We start from the raw sequence: 16582 nt of genomic DNA, 5'->3' as shown, positions 1-16582 counted from the left end.
CCATCTGTTGGAGGTTGGGCAATTTTCTTATCTCTTCCAAGAACAATGTCTCCCTCCAGGGAGATATCTTCTGTTCATGGACCATTGAATGACTGTACTACATCATCCCATTGTGGGATGCTCCACCCAGAGGGAGGAGCCAAGCATCCTTACCTGCATAAAATCTACACTTTTTGGGACAGCAGGACAGCCTCTTCGCTGAATTCTCAGAGGAGCAGCTTCTTCCCCGATGGATTCCCAGAGGAGCAATTCTTTCCTGCTAGATTCCCAGAGGAAGATCAGCCCATCTAGTCTATCATCAGACCTTGAGAGAAAACTCCACCCTTCTAGAGATCACCACTTCAGCAGCATTTCATCTGCCACTCCAGGAGGAGCAGCCACCATTTAACTGGACTATTACCAACACCCTGACTCCTCAGGGTGTCAGGTTTCTGACTCTATCACTGGTTTTGTTTGTACTAATTCCATTTTTTTTTAAATTTATTTTTTTTCCTAGTAAAGAACTGTTATTCCCATTCCCATATCTTTGCCTGAGATCTTTTAATTTTGAAATTGTGGTAATTTGGAGGGAGGGGGTTTACCTTTTCCATTTCACAGGAGGCTCTTGCCTTCCTTCACAGACTCCTGTGTTTTCAAACCAAACATTGCATCAGCCCGTTCAGGGAAAACGTCTAAAGATGTCTCTAGAACTTCACTGCTGCTTTTGTAACTCTTGGTATACCATCTGAAGTAAAGACAATGGCCCAGCTTATACTTCCTGCTGAGTTGCTACCTTTTTTGCCTTTGGGGAATTATGCACAAAACAGGTATTCCTCATTCCTCAAAAGGCCAATCTGTCACTGAATGGGCTCATGGCTCCCTCAAGCGTCTCTTGGTACAATAGAAAGAGGGGGCCAGAGAGGACAGCCCTTCCAAGAGACTGCAGAAAGCCTTTTATGTGTTCAACTTCTTGAAATGATCTTTGATGGACCCCAACCCCTGATTGTTTTACATTTTAATTGTAATTCACAATTGCAACAAAAGGAAAAATCCCTTGCCTTAGTGAAGGATCCAGGATCTGGTAAGATATTGGGGCTTTATCCATAGGTCACCTGATGTCACCTGGTGTCACCACTGAGTCAGGAACAAGAGTCAGGCGACACATAAAGTCTAACTCTCTCCAGGAGACTAATACTAATTTTATTAGGAGCCCATTTCTTTTTATACGCTGCTGCAACACTGGTAGACTTGACTGGTCCTTTAATCAACACACCTCATATGATTGGCTAATTAAGGAAACACTCTTTAGTAAACATAAGAAAACAACTGTTCAAAACACCAGCTGCAAGATTGCTTTAATTCTTTCTCTCAGCCTTCTCAAAACTCCCAAGAACAATTCCTAGGAAAGTTTACCTGGCTTTCTCTCTGACCAGGCTGGGGTAGAGGTTTTGCTTGCATCTCCACAGAGAATGGTTCCAAGTGGACTCCAGCAAACAATGTGAAGGCGTTTTGAGAATCTTTGACTACATCACTTGAAGATTCACCTTGAACATCAACATTGGAGGAGAACCCTTGTGAACAGGACCTCGCCACCACATCAGCACCTGTTTAACCTCTAACAGACTTATGCCCTTGGGAAAATGGTTATGATTACCCAGTGGTATCAGGGCTTACAGGGCTAGATCAGCTTCTGGGGGATTGGAGACTTGGTAGATGGATAAGAAATTTAGTTAAAATAGGCTTATATGTATTAGGATTATATTATGTATTGTTATGCTTATTCCTTGTATTTTATATTGTATGAAAAAAATAATAGACAAATCACTTAAGAATGTATTTTTGTTTGAACAGATAGGGGGAGGTATGGGGAATAAAACAGAGAGTACAGTGGAACAGATAAAGAGGCCTGATATCTTCTTCTTCTGCCTGATTGAGCAGAAACCATGGGAGAGACAGACACAGAGAAAGTCTCCCTGGGCAAGAAGTGACCAAGAAACATATTGTGAGACATAGTGATAAAATAATGTTACCAGGTGATGTGATGTCATAAAGAAGTGTAACCAATGGGAAATTGTTACCAAAAATGGAGCCCTATATAAGCACCATACAAGTGAAACTCTATATAAACACCTGGTACACTCAATAAAATTGGCTTCTGATCCCAACTCAGATGCCCCCGACTCTCCATCATTGATAACCCCTGGTCTGGGTGATCCCTGTTGGGTGGGGGGAAAGTGTTGTAGAGATTTCTTTCCTCTCTCCTGCTGTGATTTGGATGGTAATAAATTCCCTCCCTGTGCCCAGGCTGGGACTGTGTTGCCAGTGCTGGTGCTCGGGGCAGGATCTCTCCAATTCCTTTTGTCTACTCCCGGCCTTTCCTCAGCCAATCAGAGACAGCGGGGCTGATGACTCACCAGTTGCTGGGCAGACCCGCAGCAGCCCGCGGTCCCTGCCGGACCCCGCCCCGTCACGGCCCAAATCCTCCCGAATCCTCCCTGCCCGATCACAGGGGTTCCTGTGCAAGGCCACGGGGAGCGGCTGCGGCCGCCGCTGGCTCAAGAGCTCTGTGGGCAGGAAAGGGGGTGATACTGGGACTGGGGGTACTCGCAGGGCTTCCCTTAATGGTGCCTCCTTTGGTGTTGGGTCAAGTGAGAGCTCCTGGAGAATCTCTCCCCACACACAGGACACTCACTGGGCCTCTCCCCAGTGTGGATGTGCCTGTGGGTGACGAGGCTGGAGTTGTGCTTGAAGCCCTTCCCGCAGTCAGGGCAGCAGAAGGGCCTCTCCTCTGTGTGAATCCACTGATGCACTGAAGCATGGACAGACGACTCCTCAACTAATTAAAGCTGGAAAGAAGGGTATTTTATTGCAGTGTTGGACACGTGCAATCATTTCCAAGTACATGTGCAAGGAGTTGCAGACTCCTGCTTTCTATTTATACAGAAAAGGTTTTACATATCCAAGCTGTTTCTAAGGACACATAATACATAATCATTACCTGCCCGCTTAGTATTATAATCAGCTGAATATCCATTACGGTTGCGCAATTGTGCTTCCTTAACTGGGTCTTTGGGATTTTGAAATAAGGGAGTGGGTGTAAGGGAGGAAGAAAGCTGTCTTCCTCAAGGTAAACTCTTCACCCATGGCCAGTTTGCAGGACTTTTTGATCTGCTGGTCACGGTAGCCTCTCCTAACTGCTGATTATTCTTAAGGCAAGATATTTCTATTTTCTCTGCTCCTTCACAATTCCTACATCTATCCCTGTCACTCCTAACTTTACTTTTCTAATATATTTGCTACTCTTTAACTAAGGCATGTGATTTTTGCTAGCTAACTTGGCTTCTTAACAAATTTTAAAATCTAAACTAAAATATGTAATCTTCTACTATCTCAGTTATATTCCCAGCTGTCCCCTTGACTCATCCACAGTTTTCAATTATCCTAAATACTTTTCCATCTGACCCCTCGGCTCATTACGATGAGATTGGAGCTTCTCAGAAACTACTTCCTACACTTGGGACACTCATAGGGCCTCTCCCTGGTGTGAATCTTGTGATGATTGATGAACTTGGAGATCCACCCAAAGCCCTTCCCACACTCCCCACATATGTAGGACTGATTGATTCCCCATCTGGATCACCTGGTGCCAGATCAGGTCTGATCTCCCGAGCTCCAGCTGAAGCCCTTCCCACATTCCAAGCACTTGTGGGGCTTCTGCCCGCCATGAATCGTCTCCACCATCTCCGAGTGCCAAATGGATCTTTGGCTGACTTCTAGGCACAGAGGGGCTCTTACCTCCTCACAACTCCCAGGGCTGGGTTTGCAGCCCCTCCTTGTGTGGGATCCCCAGGGCTTTTCCTCCCTATTGGGTTCCCATGCTGTGGAGCTGCTCAAAACAGAGGTTCTGCAGCAGAGATTTGTCCTCCCAGGTCTCTGTCTGCAGCTCAGTGCCTGGGGTAAGGAAAGAAAAGAAGAGGAAGGAATGTGGAAGGAAGAAGGATAGAATGAGAAGAGGAAGGAGGGTGGACAAGGAGAGGACGGGATTTGCCTCCATGCCAGAGGGAAGGAGAAGGAGATCCCACCAATTCATCCCTGGCAGGACAGCGTTGGCAGCAGCGCTGTCCTTGCAGCCAGGGGCAATGTTGGGCTGATAGGTGGAGCAGAGGGGGAAAGGGGCAGTGAGTTCCTCCTCACCTGCCTCAGTGTTCCATGCTATCTTCCTTTTCCTCACAGCCTTCACCAGCTCCACCTGCACAAAGGTTGGGATGGACAAATCCTGGCTTGGGGGAAAAACAAAGGGTGGGCACCTTGGTCCTGCTGCCCAAGTCCAGCTTGAGAAGTCACCACCCTGTTCACAGTTGGATGGGCCCAGACTCTGCTCATCTCCAGAGTCCCCCACTCCTCCAGGCTGCTGGGATCCCCCAGCTCCAGGATTGGCCATTGCTGCTCTCCCCACTCCGATGCCAATTGGAACCCCAAAACCAATGTCCCCCCCAAACTGTTACCACTGCCCCAGCCAGTACAGAGATCGCTACAGGAACCCTTCACAAGTCTCCAAAGGGGCATCTGCGTCTCAGCTTTGGGGCAATGCAAGATCCAAATATCCCTTTCCCTGCAAAAAAAACTCCCAGAAGTCCCCCAATGGATTTGGGGCAAGCTCCCCCTCCCCACTTACCTGCAGGATCTGGGGCAGTCAGTGCTGCCATGACCAGGGGAGCTGCAGACTCAGCAGATGAGCAGGCAAATCGTGTGTATCTGCTGCGGTTCCTCCTCTTCCTCCTCCTGTTCCTGTTCCTTTTTTTCCCTAACCTCCTCCTCATCTTTCTCTCCTCTTCCTATTGCTCTTCCTCCCTGACCACCCCAGATCCCCCTTTCCAACCCACCTCTCCCCCATGGCTGCGGCACCAGCGTTTGGGTAGAGGGAACCTCCCATGAGCCCCCCAGGTATGGGCAGGGGGCTTGGGGACCCACCCAGTGCAGATCCATTCCCCCCTCCCAGAGCCTCACGGAAATCACTCCAGGGATCAAGTGATAGGGACACTAAGGGATCCCCATGGAACCACCCATTTTTGATCCCATCCCCACCCTTGCCTCCCCACTCCCATTGTTCCCCCAACCCAAAGACCCCTCCCAACTCAATCTGAGGGTCCCAATCCTCTCCTGCTCAGAATGTCCTTTTCCCCTGCTCTCCCACCCCTTCCCCATTGTCCCTCCAGCTCTACCTTTCACCCCTGGGCTTGGATTTGGGGATCCAGACCCCTCCTGTTCAGTTTGGGGATCACATCCCCCCTTTCCCTCAATTCAGGCAGCTCCTGGCAGCTTTTTCCTGGGAGGAATCCCTGAGTTTTGGGACTTTTAGGATGTAGCTTAGGAGGAGAACAGCTCTGTTGGGCTTTCCCCTCCCTGTTGTGGCCCCTCAGCTGTCCCCAACACCCTGGGGGTGTCGGGATTTCCCTCCTAGGGACAAGGATGTTCATCCCCTTCCAGGAGCCCAGTGCCCAGCTGGGGCTCCAGGTCAGGGGTCCTTGAGCAGCTGCCCCAGAACCTCCACCAGAGTCTCCCAGCGCAGCTGGAGCCGCTTGGCCTGGGCTCCCCAAAGGCCTCAGCAAGGTCCAAGTCCTGCCCAGGAACCTTCAACTCCCTCAAACCCAGCATCCCCCTCATCCCCTGCAAGTTCCTCCCATGGCACCGGCCATGGCTGTGTCCCCACTTGTCACTGCCCATGTCCCACCATGTCCTCACCCATGGCTGTCTCCCCACCATGTTTCCATCCCTGTCATTGTCCCCCACGTCTCCATCCATGCCTGTGTCTCCCCATGTCCCTAGGGATGGCCCTGTTCCCGTCCATGTCCATTGTGCCCATGTCACTCTCCATGTCTAATGCTTTTTCTCTTTTTGAGCCTGGTCTTATAAGCTCTCAGAGATAAGCATTATACCCTTGATAGCTCAGCTACCTCAGGTGGCATAAAACAAGCAGGATGGCTCATGTGACAGTGTTGGGAATAAAAAGTTTTAATAAAAGGCAAAAATAAAAAAGCTTTTTACAGAGAAAAGCCAAGTCAGGGCAAGAGGTTCTTGCTCTTGCTAAAACACTTCGCAAAAGCAATTAACTTCTTTTGTTCTCTTCTTTTCCAGGGAATTGCTTAGGTGGGACTTTTTGGCTCCTGTCCAATTAGCTACCCTTAAGTTTGAGGTGAAGTTCCAGAGGTCCTATGAGGTGTCTTTTAAATTGAGGAGAGAAACACCTGGCCTTTTGTCCTTTTTAAGGGAACAAAAGGTTAACTTGTTTACTCTGTCAACAGAGGGCACATTCTTACATGTGTCCCACCATGTCTGTGTCCTACCATGACCACATCCACTAACTTAGTTCAATGTCTATTTTTACTTCAATATTGAATATTTTAAAGGGATAAAGAGAAATGAAAACAAAATCAAGGCCAAAAGAAAAAGACTTCCATGTCCATGCCGGCTGAGGATCCACGTGCTTGGGTGGAGGGAAGAACCTTTTTGGTGGAGTTTCTACCCCACTGTCTCCAAAATCTTGGTCTTTTCCCCAGTTTTTCCACCATCTGGCTGCAGAAGACACCCTTGGGCAATAGGAAATCAAAATTGTGGAATCCCTGAAGTTGGAAAAGACCTTGTCCTGGTTCAGAGCAAATTTGAGAGAGAACCTCCAAAGGGATTCCTCTGGAAAGCAGATTCAATTGGCTCCTCCCCCAGCCAGTTTGGGAAAAATACCTCCTTGGAGAACAGTGGAAAAAACTGTTTTTTAAAGAATAAAACCTAAACAATATTAAACAATAAAACCTCTTGCTGCTCTAAAATAGAGACAAACTCAGAAAGTCCCTCCGTGGGTTGTAGCTCAGCTCACTCAGTCTCTTATCAGTCCCTCCGGTGCTGGAAATGCCACAGTCCAGGCCTGGCCCGCTGGGCCACAGGTGTGAGCTGCCGGTGCTCTTTTGGGTGTTCAGGCCAGAGCAGGTTTAAACAGGTCCAAAGAAAAGGGAAAAACAGCCACAGTCCAGGGAACTTCTCTGCCACAGCTAGCTAAAACTAATTAACAGCAAAGGAGAGCTCTGTACCTCTGTCTGCCCATCTGCAGACAACCTGGCCCAGGAGCAGGAATGTGGAGGAGTGAGTCCAGTTTCTGAAAACATACTCTGCCCTTCTCTCCCTCCTTTGCTCTTGGAACAAGTCTTAAAGGTGCAAAAATTATAATTCACCATAAACAGAACAGACAATTGGAGATACAAGCATCATATAGTCAACCTAGGACATACCTCCAAGACCATTCAGTATTCTTTGATGCCGCCAGAAGATAGGATTGAATGCAGAAGATTTTATGGAGTTGAAAGTCAATAAATCTGCTCTCCCCAAGGAATTCCCATTGTTGGTCTGTGCCCCAATGGATGTTCCTGCCACTGGGTTTATCTAGGTGCCCACAGGGAACGAGGAAGATGTGGAGCCTCCCAGCCAAGTGTCTTCCCAACACAGATGACCAGGCCCATAGATCACCAGGGATCTGCCCAGTGAGGGTCACTGAGGATCATCCAACATGGATCCTCCCATGGAGGATGGAGCTGGGAGGAGTGTAAGAAGCTCTTCCCACCCTTGGGGAACTCACAGGGCTTCCCCCCTTAGTGGCGCCTCCTTTGGTGTTTGAACAAGGCTGAGCTCTGTGAGAAGCTCTTCCCACACTTCCCACACTCGTAGGGCCTCTCCCTGGTGTGGATGCACCGATGCTCGGTGAGGTGGGAGTTTATCTTGAAACCTTTCCCACAGTCGGGGCAGCGGTAGGGCCTCGCCTCTGTGTGAAATCGCTGATGTACGAGGAGACTGGAGCTGATCCGAAACCTCTTCCCACACTGGGGACACTCGTAGAGCTTCTCCCCGCTGTGGATGCACTGGTGTTTTCTCAGGTCTGAGCGCCACCCATAGCTCTTCCCACATTCCAAGCAGGTGTAGGGCCGTTCCCCAGTGTGGATCACCCTGTGCCAAATCAGGGCTGAGCTTTCTCTGAAACTTTTCCCACATTCCCCACACTTGTAGGGCTTTTCCCCAGTATGGATCTCTTTGTGTTCCATAAGCTGGGAGTTCAGGCTGAAGCTCATCCCACACACCCCACACTCATAGGGCTTTTCTCCAGTGTGGATCCTCTCATGTCTCCTCAGGCCAGAGCTCTGCCTGAAGCTCTTCCCACATTCCCCACACTCATAGGGCTTTTCCCCAGTGTGGATCCTCTGATGTTGCATCAGGTAGCCCTTCTGGCTGAAGCTCATCCCACATTTCCCACACTCAAAGGGCTTTTCCCCAGTGTGGATTACCGAGTGCTGCATCAGGCAGCTCCTCTGGCTGAAGCTCCTCCCACACTCCCCACACTCAAAGGGCCTCTCCCCGGTGTGGAACCTCTGGTGAAGTCTCAAGCTGGAGCTCCAGCTGAAACGCTTGCCACATTCCCCACACTCGTAGGGCTTCTCCCCAGTGTGAATCACCTGGTGATGGATCAGATCCAAGCTCCGCCTGAAACCCTTCCCACATTCCAAGCACTTGTGGGGCTTCTCCCTGCCATGAGGCTTCTCCACCAGCTCTGAGCTCCGCCTGGATCTCCGCCCGCCTTCCTGGCTCAGGGGGGCTCTTTCCTCCCTGCAGCTCCCTGGGCTGGGTTTGATGCCACTCCTTGTGCGGGATCTCCAGGGCTTTTCCTCCTCCTCCATTTCCTCCATTTTCATTCCTCCCTGGGAATGAAAAATCCTGGTTTGGGGAAAAAAAAGAACAGAGCACCTTGGACTGGGAGTTCCTCCTGTCCCCACTTCATCTCACAAAGTCATTGGGCATCATGTGTCTGTAAGAACCTCCAAAACACCAAGTTCAGCATAAAAATCCTCCAAACTTCAAGACACAGATCATAACCTCCCCCCAAACATCAAGATGCAGCAAAAACTCTCTCCAAAGTATAAAGATTCTGCACCTTAAAAAAAATAAAGCAACAACATTTAACCCAATAAAGCTGAGAAATGTCATGATTCACCCCTGTGAAAATCGTGGAACCCCTCAACAGTCACCTGCTGCATGTGGGGTGGCAATGCTCCTGGGGCTGAGGGGAGGCTATAGATACAAGGAGGGATGGAACCTTGTGGTGATCCCTATTTCTGCTCCTCCTCTTCCTGTATCCCTATTCTTCCCTCACACTCCTCTTCCTCCTGCTACTCTTCCTTTTCCTGCACAATCCCACCTTCTCCTGCCACATCCATTGTTTGACCATTTTGTTCCTCAAGCCTGCTTCTCCCTCCCTTCTCAGATTTTGTGGCATTGCTCAAGACCATGGAGACAGCTGCTCCCAGGCAACGATATGTAAAGATAGCACAGGGGGCCAAAGAGTTGTTCCTGCCATTTGTTGAGAGGCTTGCAGCTGCTTTGGAGAAGCAGACTGATGATGAGACTTTGAGACAGGTTTTGTGCAAAACTTTGGCAAGGGACAACGCAAATGAGGACTGTAGGAAAATTATAGATGCATTGCCAGGCGATCCATCATTGACAGACATGGTCAAGGCTTGTTCCAAAGTTGGTACAGTGGACCACAAAATGTCTGTTCTGGCAGCATCTTTATGGGTAGGCCTGTTGTCCTCAGGGACTGGTCGGCGCAAGAAGGGGAAGAAGAAGGGCAAGCAGGGGCAGGGGACAAAAGTCAAGAAGGGGTCAGACTCTAATTTTCTGTGCTCCAGGTGTGGTAAACCAGGTCATTTTGCAAAGGAATGCAAGTCTGCTTAACATGCTAATGGTAAGCATCTGACAGGCTCAGGAAACGGGGGCAGGAGCGCACAGGGGAACTGCGCGCTGACACAAGTGATCCCCCAGAGCGCAGCACCAGTGCAGGGTGCCCCAGTCAACTCAACACAGGCACCCACGGCTCTGCTGGGGTGGATGTACACACCACAGCAGCAGTCATCTTAGATTCTACTGAGGTGCACAGGGTCCCTCTGAATGCATTTGGGCCTTTAGGTCATGGACTGGGTGCATTGTTGATGGGGCCGTCTAACACTACCCTTTTGGGGGTCTTTGTGCACCCGGGTGTCATTGATTCTGATTTTACGGGCTAGACTTGTGCTATGGTTTCCACACCCTCCCCTCCTGTCGTTATTCCGGCAGGAACCCACATTGCTCAACTTGTGCCTTTCCAGTCGTGTGTTCCCAGGGCAGATCAACTGATGCATGGAGATGGTGGCTCCAGATCCACGGGATTGCAGCAAGTCCTCTAGTCTGCGCTCATTTCTGCCAACCGTCCGCAGGTGATGTGCTCTGTGATTTTACCAGGTGCCAGCCTGCCTTGGATCCAGCTGCAAGGTTTGATCAACACCGGGGCCGATGTGACAGTCATCTCTGCCTCTGTGTGGCCTCCTAAGTGGCCTTTAGACTCTGTGGGAGTGGCCATTGAAGGCTTGGGGAGTGCAGCACAGACATTTGTGAGCTGGCAGGCTGTGTTGATCAAAAATGCAGAAGGGCAGACAGCTAAGGTTCAGCCCTATGTTACTGCAGCTCCGGTCACTCTTTGGGGGCAGGATGTGCTGGCAGCCTGGGGTGTGCGCATTGGGATGGATTTTTGACAGGGGTCACTGTGTTGAAGGGTGCAGATTACCCTACACTGCCTTTACGGTGGCTGGTGACCTGACCCGTCTGGGAGAACCAGTGGCCCCTGCCATTTGAAAAATTAGTCACCCTTCATGAGTTAGTTCAGGATCAGCTTCGCCAGGGACACATTGAGTCTTCTACCAGTCCCTGGAACACTCCTGTTTTTGTGATCAAGAAAAAGTTGGGGAAATGGAGGTTGTTACAGGACCTCTGAAAAGTCAATGCAGTCATGGAAAGCATGGGGGCATTGCAGCCTGGTATGCCCTTGCCTACCATGCTCGCTGCAGGTTGGGAAATCTTGATCATTGATTTGAAGGATTGTTTTTTTACGATCCCTCTGCATCCTGATGACAGACCAAAATTTGCTTTTACTGTGCCTTTTGTCAACAATGATCAGTCTGTACGAAGATATCAATGGAAAGTTTTGCCACAGGGCTGCAAGAACAGTCCGACCATTTGTCAATGGTATGTGACCCAGGCCTTGTCCGGAATCCGCGAGCAGTTCCCTGACATGTATTGTTATCATTGCATGGATGACATTCTGGTGGTGGCTCCCACTCAGGAGGAACTGCAGAGGGTTTGGCCTCAGTTGTTCTCCGCCTTGCATTCTTATGGACTGCAAGCGGCTCCAGAAAAGGTTCAGAGCTGACCTCCTTGGAAGTATTTGGGGGTCAAGATTCTGGAGCGAACCATTCAGCATCAGAAGGTGCAATTTCCAGAAACTATTGCAACCCTGAATGATTCCCAGAGATTGCTTGGGGTCCTCAATTGGTTACGTCCCTATCTGGGGCTGACCACAGCACAGCTGTCCCCGCTGTTCAAACTTTTAAAGGGGAGACCGAGACCTGAGTTCCCCTCGGAAGTTGACTCCTGAAGCGCAGCAAGTGCTGGAGGAGGTTCAAAAGGCTCTGTCTACTCGCCAGGTTTACCGAGTAGACCCTTCCGTTGATATCACTGTTTTTATTACCTATCCAGACAGCCATCCCACGGGTATCATTGGCTAGTGAGATGAACAATGGCCTGATCCTTTGCACATCTTAGAGTGGGTATTTTACCCCATCAACTCAAAAAGACAGTGTCTTTGCTGATTGATTTGGTTGCCCAGCTGATAATCAAATGCCATTATCGGTGTTTGCAATTGATGGCAGCTGATCCTGCAAGGATCGTCCTTCCAATGGAACGGGACACCTTTGAATGGGGTCTCATCAACAATGTTCCTTTGCAATGTGCACTGCAAAATTTTTTAGGGCAAATTGTTTACCATCTGCCCAGTCACAAATGTTGCAACTGGCAAAGACAATCAATCTATCCTTGCGACCAAAAAATAGTCAAGTGCCAGTGCGGGAACCCACTCTCTTCACTGACGGTTCAGGGAAAACGGGAAAGGCCATTGTGACCTGGAAGGAGTCTGGATGGCAAGTGCTAGAAGGCCACGTGTCCAGCTCAGCCCAGTTGCTTGAGCTGAAAGCCGTTGCTATGGCATTTCAGAGGTTCTCTCAGGTGCCTTTGAATTTGGTCACTGACTCTGCATATGTTGCAGACATAACCAAGTGGTTGGATTGCTCACTGCTGAAGGAGGTCAACAATGCCGTCTTGTTTCAATTGCTGAGAGCGTTGTGGTGTGCAACTCAGGACCGGGTTCATCCATACTACATCCTGCACATTTGGAGTCACACCACTTTACCAGGTTTTATAACTGAAGGTAATGCCAGGGATGATACGTTGGCTAACCCTGCGTGGATGGCACCGCAGCCTGATAGAACTGCACAAGCCAAGGCGTCACATGATTTTTTCACCAAAGTACACATACTTTGCAAAATAAGTTTGATTTGACAGCAACCGAGGCTCGTGACATTGTCAGCTCTTGTGCTGACTGTCATGGGTTTGCTGCACCTTTACTGGCAGGGGTGAACCCCAGAGGCCTGAAAGCCTTGCAGCTCTGGCAAACAGATGTTACACACATTGCCGAGTTCGGTCGACTCAAGTATGCGCATGTGTCTGTCGACACCTTCTCGTCAGCCATGTGGGCAACTGTTCACATGGGGGAGAAGAGTCGCGATGTGATTGCTCATGGAGAATGGCTTTTGCAGTTTTGGGGATACTTTCATGCATAAAGACTGACAATGGCCCTGCCTATGCCTCACACAAGGTACGTCAGCTTTTGCGCCTGTGGGGAGTCTCACACAAGTTTGGCACTGCACATTCACCAACACCTCAGGCCATTGTTGGACGCACGCATGGCACTTTAAAGTGTGTTCTGGAGAAACAAAAAGGGGGAATGCCAGGAGAGACTCCACACAGTCAGTTGGAGAAAGCTTTGTACACAATCAACCATTTAACTGTGCCAAAGAATTCAGAGGTTCCTGTTATTTTGAATCATTTTCTCTCACTGCATTCAGCAGGTGAGACGCACCTGCCCCAAGCGAAGGTCTGGGTGTGGGACCTTGTCACCAATAGGTGGGAGGGCCCATGCAACCTCATTACTTGGGCCGCAGGTATGCATGTGTCTCCACAGGTATCGGGGTACGATGGATACCTGTGAAGTGTGTTCGCCCTGACTTGAGACAGCAGAAACAGAATGTGGGCAACAGAGAGCCTGTGAACGGTGACCATGGTGCTGACCATCCATCACAATCTTCAGATGATGTTCAAGACACCGACCATCAGTCAGCCGGCCCCTCCACAAGGAGAAAATGAACATTTGATTCACTTTGCTTTTGGACATGGACTGGTGACGAGTTAGACTGCGAGCATTACAAGCAGACTAACAATGTTTTAGTGTTGGTGATGGAGTTTTAGATTTAACAGTTAAATTTGTAAAGAGTTATGGTGTAAGTCAAAATCTCTTTGACTGTTCTGAGCCATCATCCAATGGGGGTTTTGAATTATCAACTAGTGAACCTCGGAGTTGTGTTTGTCCTCTTCTTTGCAAGGTGTTCTGACAAACCCCGCCTCCTTCTTTAAACAAAAAGGGGGAAATGTGGGTCTCAGATTCAGTCAAAGAAAGAAACTGAGAGTTTCTAGCCAGGCAAAAAGCCTGGGAAAGAATGTAAATAATTCTTTATCTCTCTTGTTTATCACATTCTTTATAGTTAAGTTCTATCACTATGCGTCAAGCACTCTGCACCAATGCTGAAGGTTGTTTTCACTTCAGAACCAAAGGATTTGATCCTTGTGAAGCTCTGTATAAAAGAGCGGTGTATTTTGAATAAATCGGAGTTTTACTCTCAGCACCTTTCTGAATCAGAGTCTGAATCATTCTCGATCTGCCTAGAGAGAGACAATACAAGCTCTTCCCTCACTCCAAGCTTTTCCCTCACTCGGGGTACTCGCAGGGCTTCCCTTAGTGGCACCTCCGTTGGTGCTGGGTCAAGGCTGAGCTCTGTGAGAAGCTCTTCCCACACTTCCTACACTCGTAGGGCCTCTCCCCAGTGTGGATGCGCTGGTGCATGGTGAGGCTGGAGTTGTGCTTGAAGCCCTTCCCGCAGTCGGGGCAGCGGTAGGGCCTCTCCTCTGTGTGACTCCGCTCATGTATGAGAAGAGTGGAGCTGGTCTGAAACTTCTTCCCACACTGGGGACACTCATAGGGCCTCTCCCCTGTGTGGATCCGCTGGTGTTTTCTCAGGTCTGAGCTCCACCCGAAGCGCTTCCCACATTCCAAGCATTCATAGGGCCTCTCCCCAGTGTGGATCACCAAGTGCCGGACCAGGTCCGAGCTGTCTCTGAGACTCTTCCCACACTCTCCACAATTGTAGGGCCTCTCTCCAGTGTGGATTCTCTGGTGCCGGATCAGGGTGCAGCTCCAGCTGAAGCCCTTCCCACATTCCAAGCACTTGTGGGGCTTCTCCCTGCCATGAGGCTTCTCCACCAGCTCCGAGCTCCACCTGGATCTCCGCCCGCCTTACTGGCTCAGGGGGGCTCTTTCCTCCCCGCAGCTCCCTGGGCTGGGTTTGCAGCTCCTCCTCCTGCAGCATCTCCGGGCCTTTTCCTCCTCCTCCATCCAGCCACGCCCCAGGAATGACAAATCCTGGTTTGGGGAAAAAACAAGAGGAGGGCACATTGGACTGGATGTTCCTCCTTGCCCAAGTTCATCTCAGGAAGTCATTGGGAATCTTGTATAAGAATCTCCAAAACACCAAGATTCAGCCCAAAAATCCCACAAACTTCAAGACACAGAACAAAAACTCCCTAAACATCACAACTCATCAAAAGCCTCCTCCAAAACATAAAGATTCAGTTGCCACATAAAACCAAAGCACCAACATTTAGCCAAAGAAAGCTCAGAAACACCAAGATTCACCCCGTGAAAATCGTGGATCCATCTCCACAGTCACCTGCTGCATGTGGGGGGATCAGCGCTCCTGGGGCTGGGGGAAGGCTGCAGACACAGGGAGGGGTGAACCTTCTGCTGCTTCCTCTTTCTGCTCCTCCTCCTCCTCCTCTTGTGTATCTCGTCTTCCTCACACTCCTCTTCCTCCTTTATTTCTCCTTCTCCTGCTCAATCCCACCTTCTCCTGCCACCTGCATCATTTGACCATTCTGTTCCTCAAGCCTGCTTCTCCTTCCCTTCTCCTCCTGCCCCCAGGCCCAGCACCCACTGCCGGCTCCCTCTTCCCCCCACACCCACAGCATCCCAGCGCAGGGCAGGGATGGAGCTGGGGCAGGTCGGGCTGGGGCAGCGCTGGGCTCTCGGCCGCTCCTGCCCGCACTCGGTCCCCACTGCAGCCGCTCCCGCCAGGACAGTGCGGGGGGGCCCGGCCTTGGCGCTGCCCCACTCCCACCTCCCCAAATTCCCCTCGCGGGGGCCATGGGGACGACGGGGGGGCGCAGGTGGGGTCCAGGTGGGGAACGCGGGGAGCTGCGAGTCTGCCTGGCAACTGGTGAGTCATCAGCGCCGCGGGCTCTGATTGGCTGAGCTCTGCCTGAGCGCGGGGGCTACAGCACAGAGGGGACACCCTGCTCCAGGGGGGATGTCCCACAAACGGGGGAGCCCATGAAAAGAACAAGAGGATAGTGTCTTTACAAACAGATGCTCTGAATCTGCTCAGTGATAGGGCCAGCAACCTGTACATAAAGGAAGTGACAGGAAAAGCCATCTGTTTCAGAAAATGTTATCAATTGATGACACAGACTGCTGCTCAGCCAAGGTCCTGCTCAGTTCATGAACTTCCAGAAGAACAGCAAAGACATAACAGAGCCATGAATATCCTTTGCGATATAAAAGCAGGGAGCATATTAAGGGGGTCTGTAGTAGCTGGACTGGGGAGTCTGTAGCTCTCAAGTACTTCAGCTAATGGGGAAAGCAGAGGGAGATGTGGCCAGGAAATTTTGGATGAAAAAGAGTCCTCCAACAATTGGAGAGATCCCATGGGGAATGTCCCATGGCCTCTCCCATTTTTAGAAATGAAATTACTTTTACAGAACTCCTCTGTTTGCTTTGTGGACAGAATTCTCTGCTGATGTCAATTTTTCCACACACCCTGGGGCTCATCCTGAATTCCTTCCACTCTCCGGGGCAGCGGGCAGGGAGTGCAGCTGAAAGTGCCTCACCCACTTTGGGTGATCGGCTCCCTTGGCTGGCGGCACCGGGGATTGATTGGGGACCCGGGAGTGACCAGGAGACAGATGAGTGACACATCAGGGGGGTCTGGGAAGAGTCAGCAGGGAGAGAGCACTGAAAATCTCATCAGTGAGTGCCCTGGGATCCTCGGGGAGTGAAAATGGCAAGGCACCCATGGAGGGGAGAAAAGGGAAAGGCAGGGAGGGGTCCTGGCCAAAGGGATAATGACCCCAAAATGTCTCTGAAGGGTTCCTTGGGAGAATGCTGAGGAAGTGGAGAAGGGATTTGGACAACAGGTGATGGATGGTGTTGGTGTGCTGGGAAGGGATCAGGTGAAGGGGAGTGTGCAGCAATATGGTTCAGGCAAGAAGCAGCAGGAGGAATCTATGTGGTAAGAAAACGGATGATGGAAAAGAG

The 16582-nt window shown here is 50.3% G+C and overlaps 1 protein-coding gene and 1 pseudogene across 1 annotated transcript; both read right to left on the bottom strand.

Annotated features, from left to right (window-relative positions):
* Positions 1 to 5975: 5975 nt before the first annotated feature.
* Positions 5976 to 13973, bottom strand: LOC110480642 (uncharacterized). Its single transcript, XM_021548748.3, has 2 exons — positions 10134 to 13973; positions 5976 to 8730 (listed from the first exon to the last, which is right to left on the bottom strand). Coding segments are annotated over exons 1-2 (1116 nt in total). The 5' UTR covers positions 10136 to 13973; the 3' UTR covers positions 5976 to 7616.
* LOC110480641 (uncharacterized) lies at positions 13922 to 14948 on the bottom strand (annotated as a pseudogene).
* Positions 14949 to 16582: the final 1634 nt, after the last annotated feature.

This window comes from Lonchura striata, chromosome 31 (genome assembly GCF_046129695.1).
Source record: "Lonchura striata isolate bLonStr1 chromosome 31, bLonStr1.mat, whole genome shotgun sequence".
In the NCBI taxonomy this organism is placed as follows: domain Eukaryota; kingdom Metazoa; phylum Chordata; class Aves; order Passeriformes; family Estrildidae; genus Lonchura; species Lonchura striata.
Note: the sequence above shows the minus strand (reverse complement) of the source record. Positions and strands in the feature narration are given on the sequence as shown.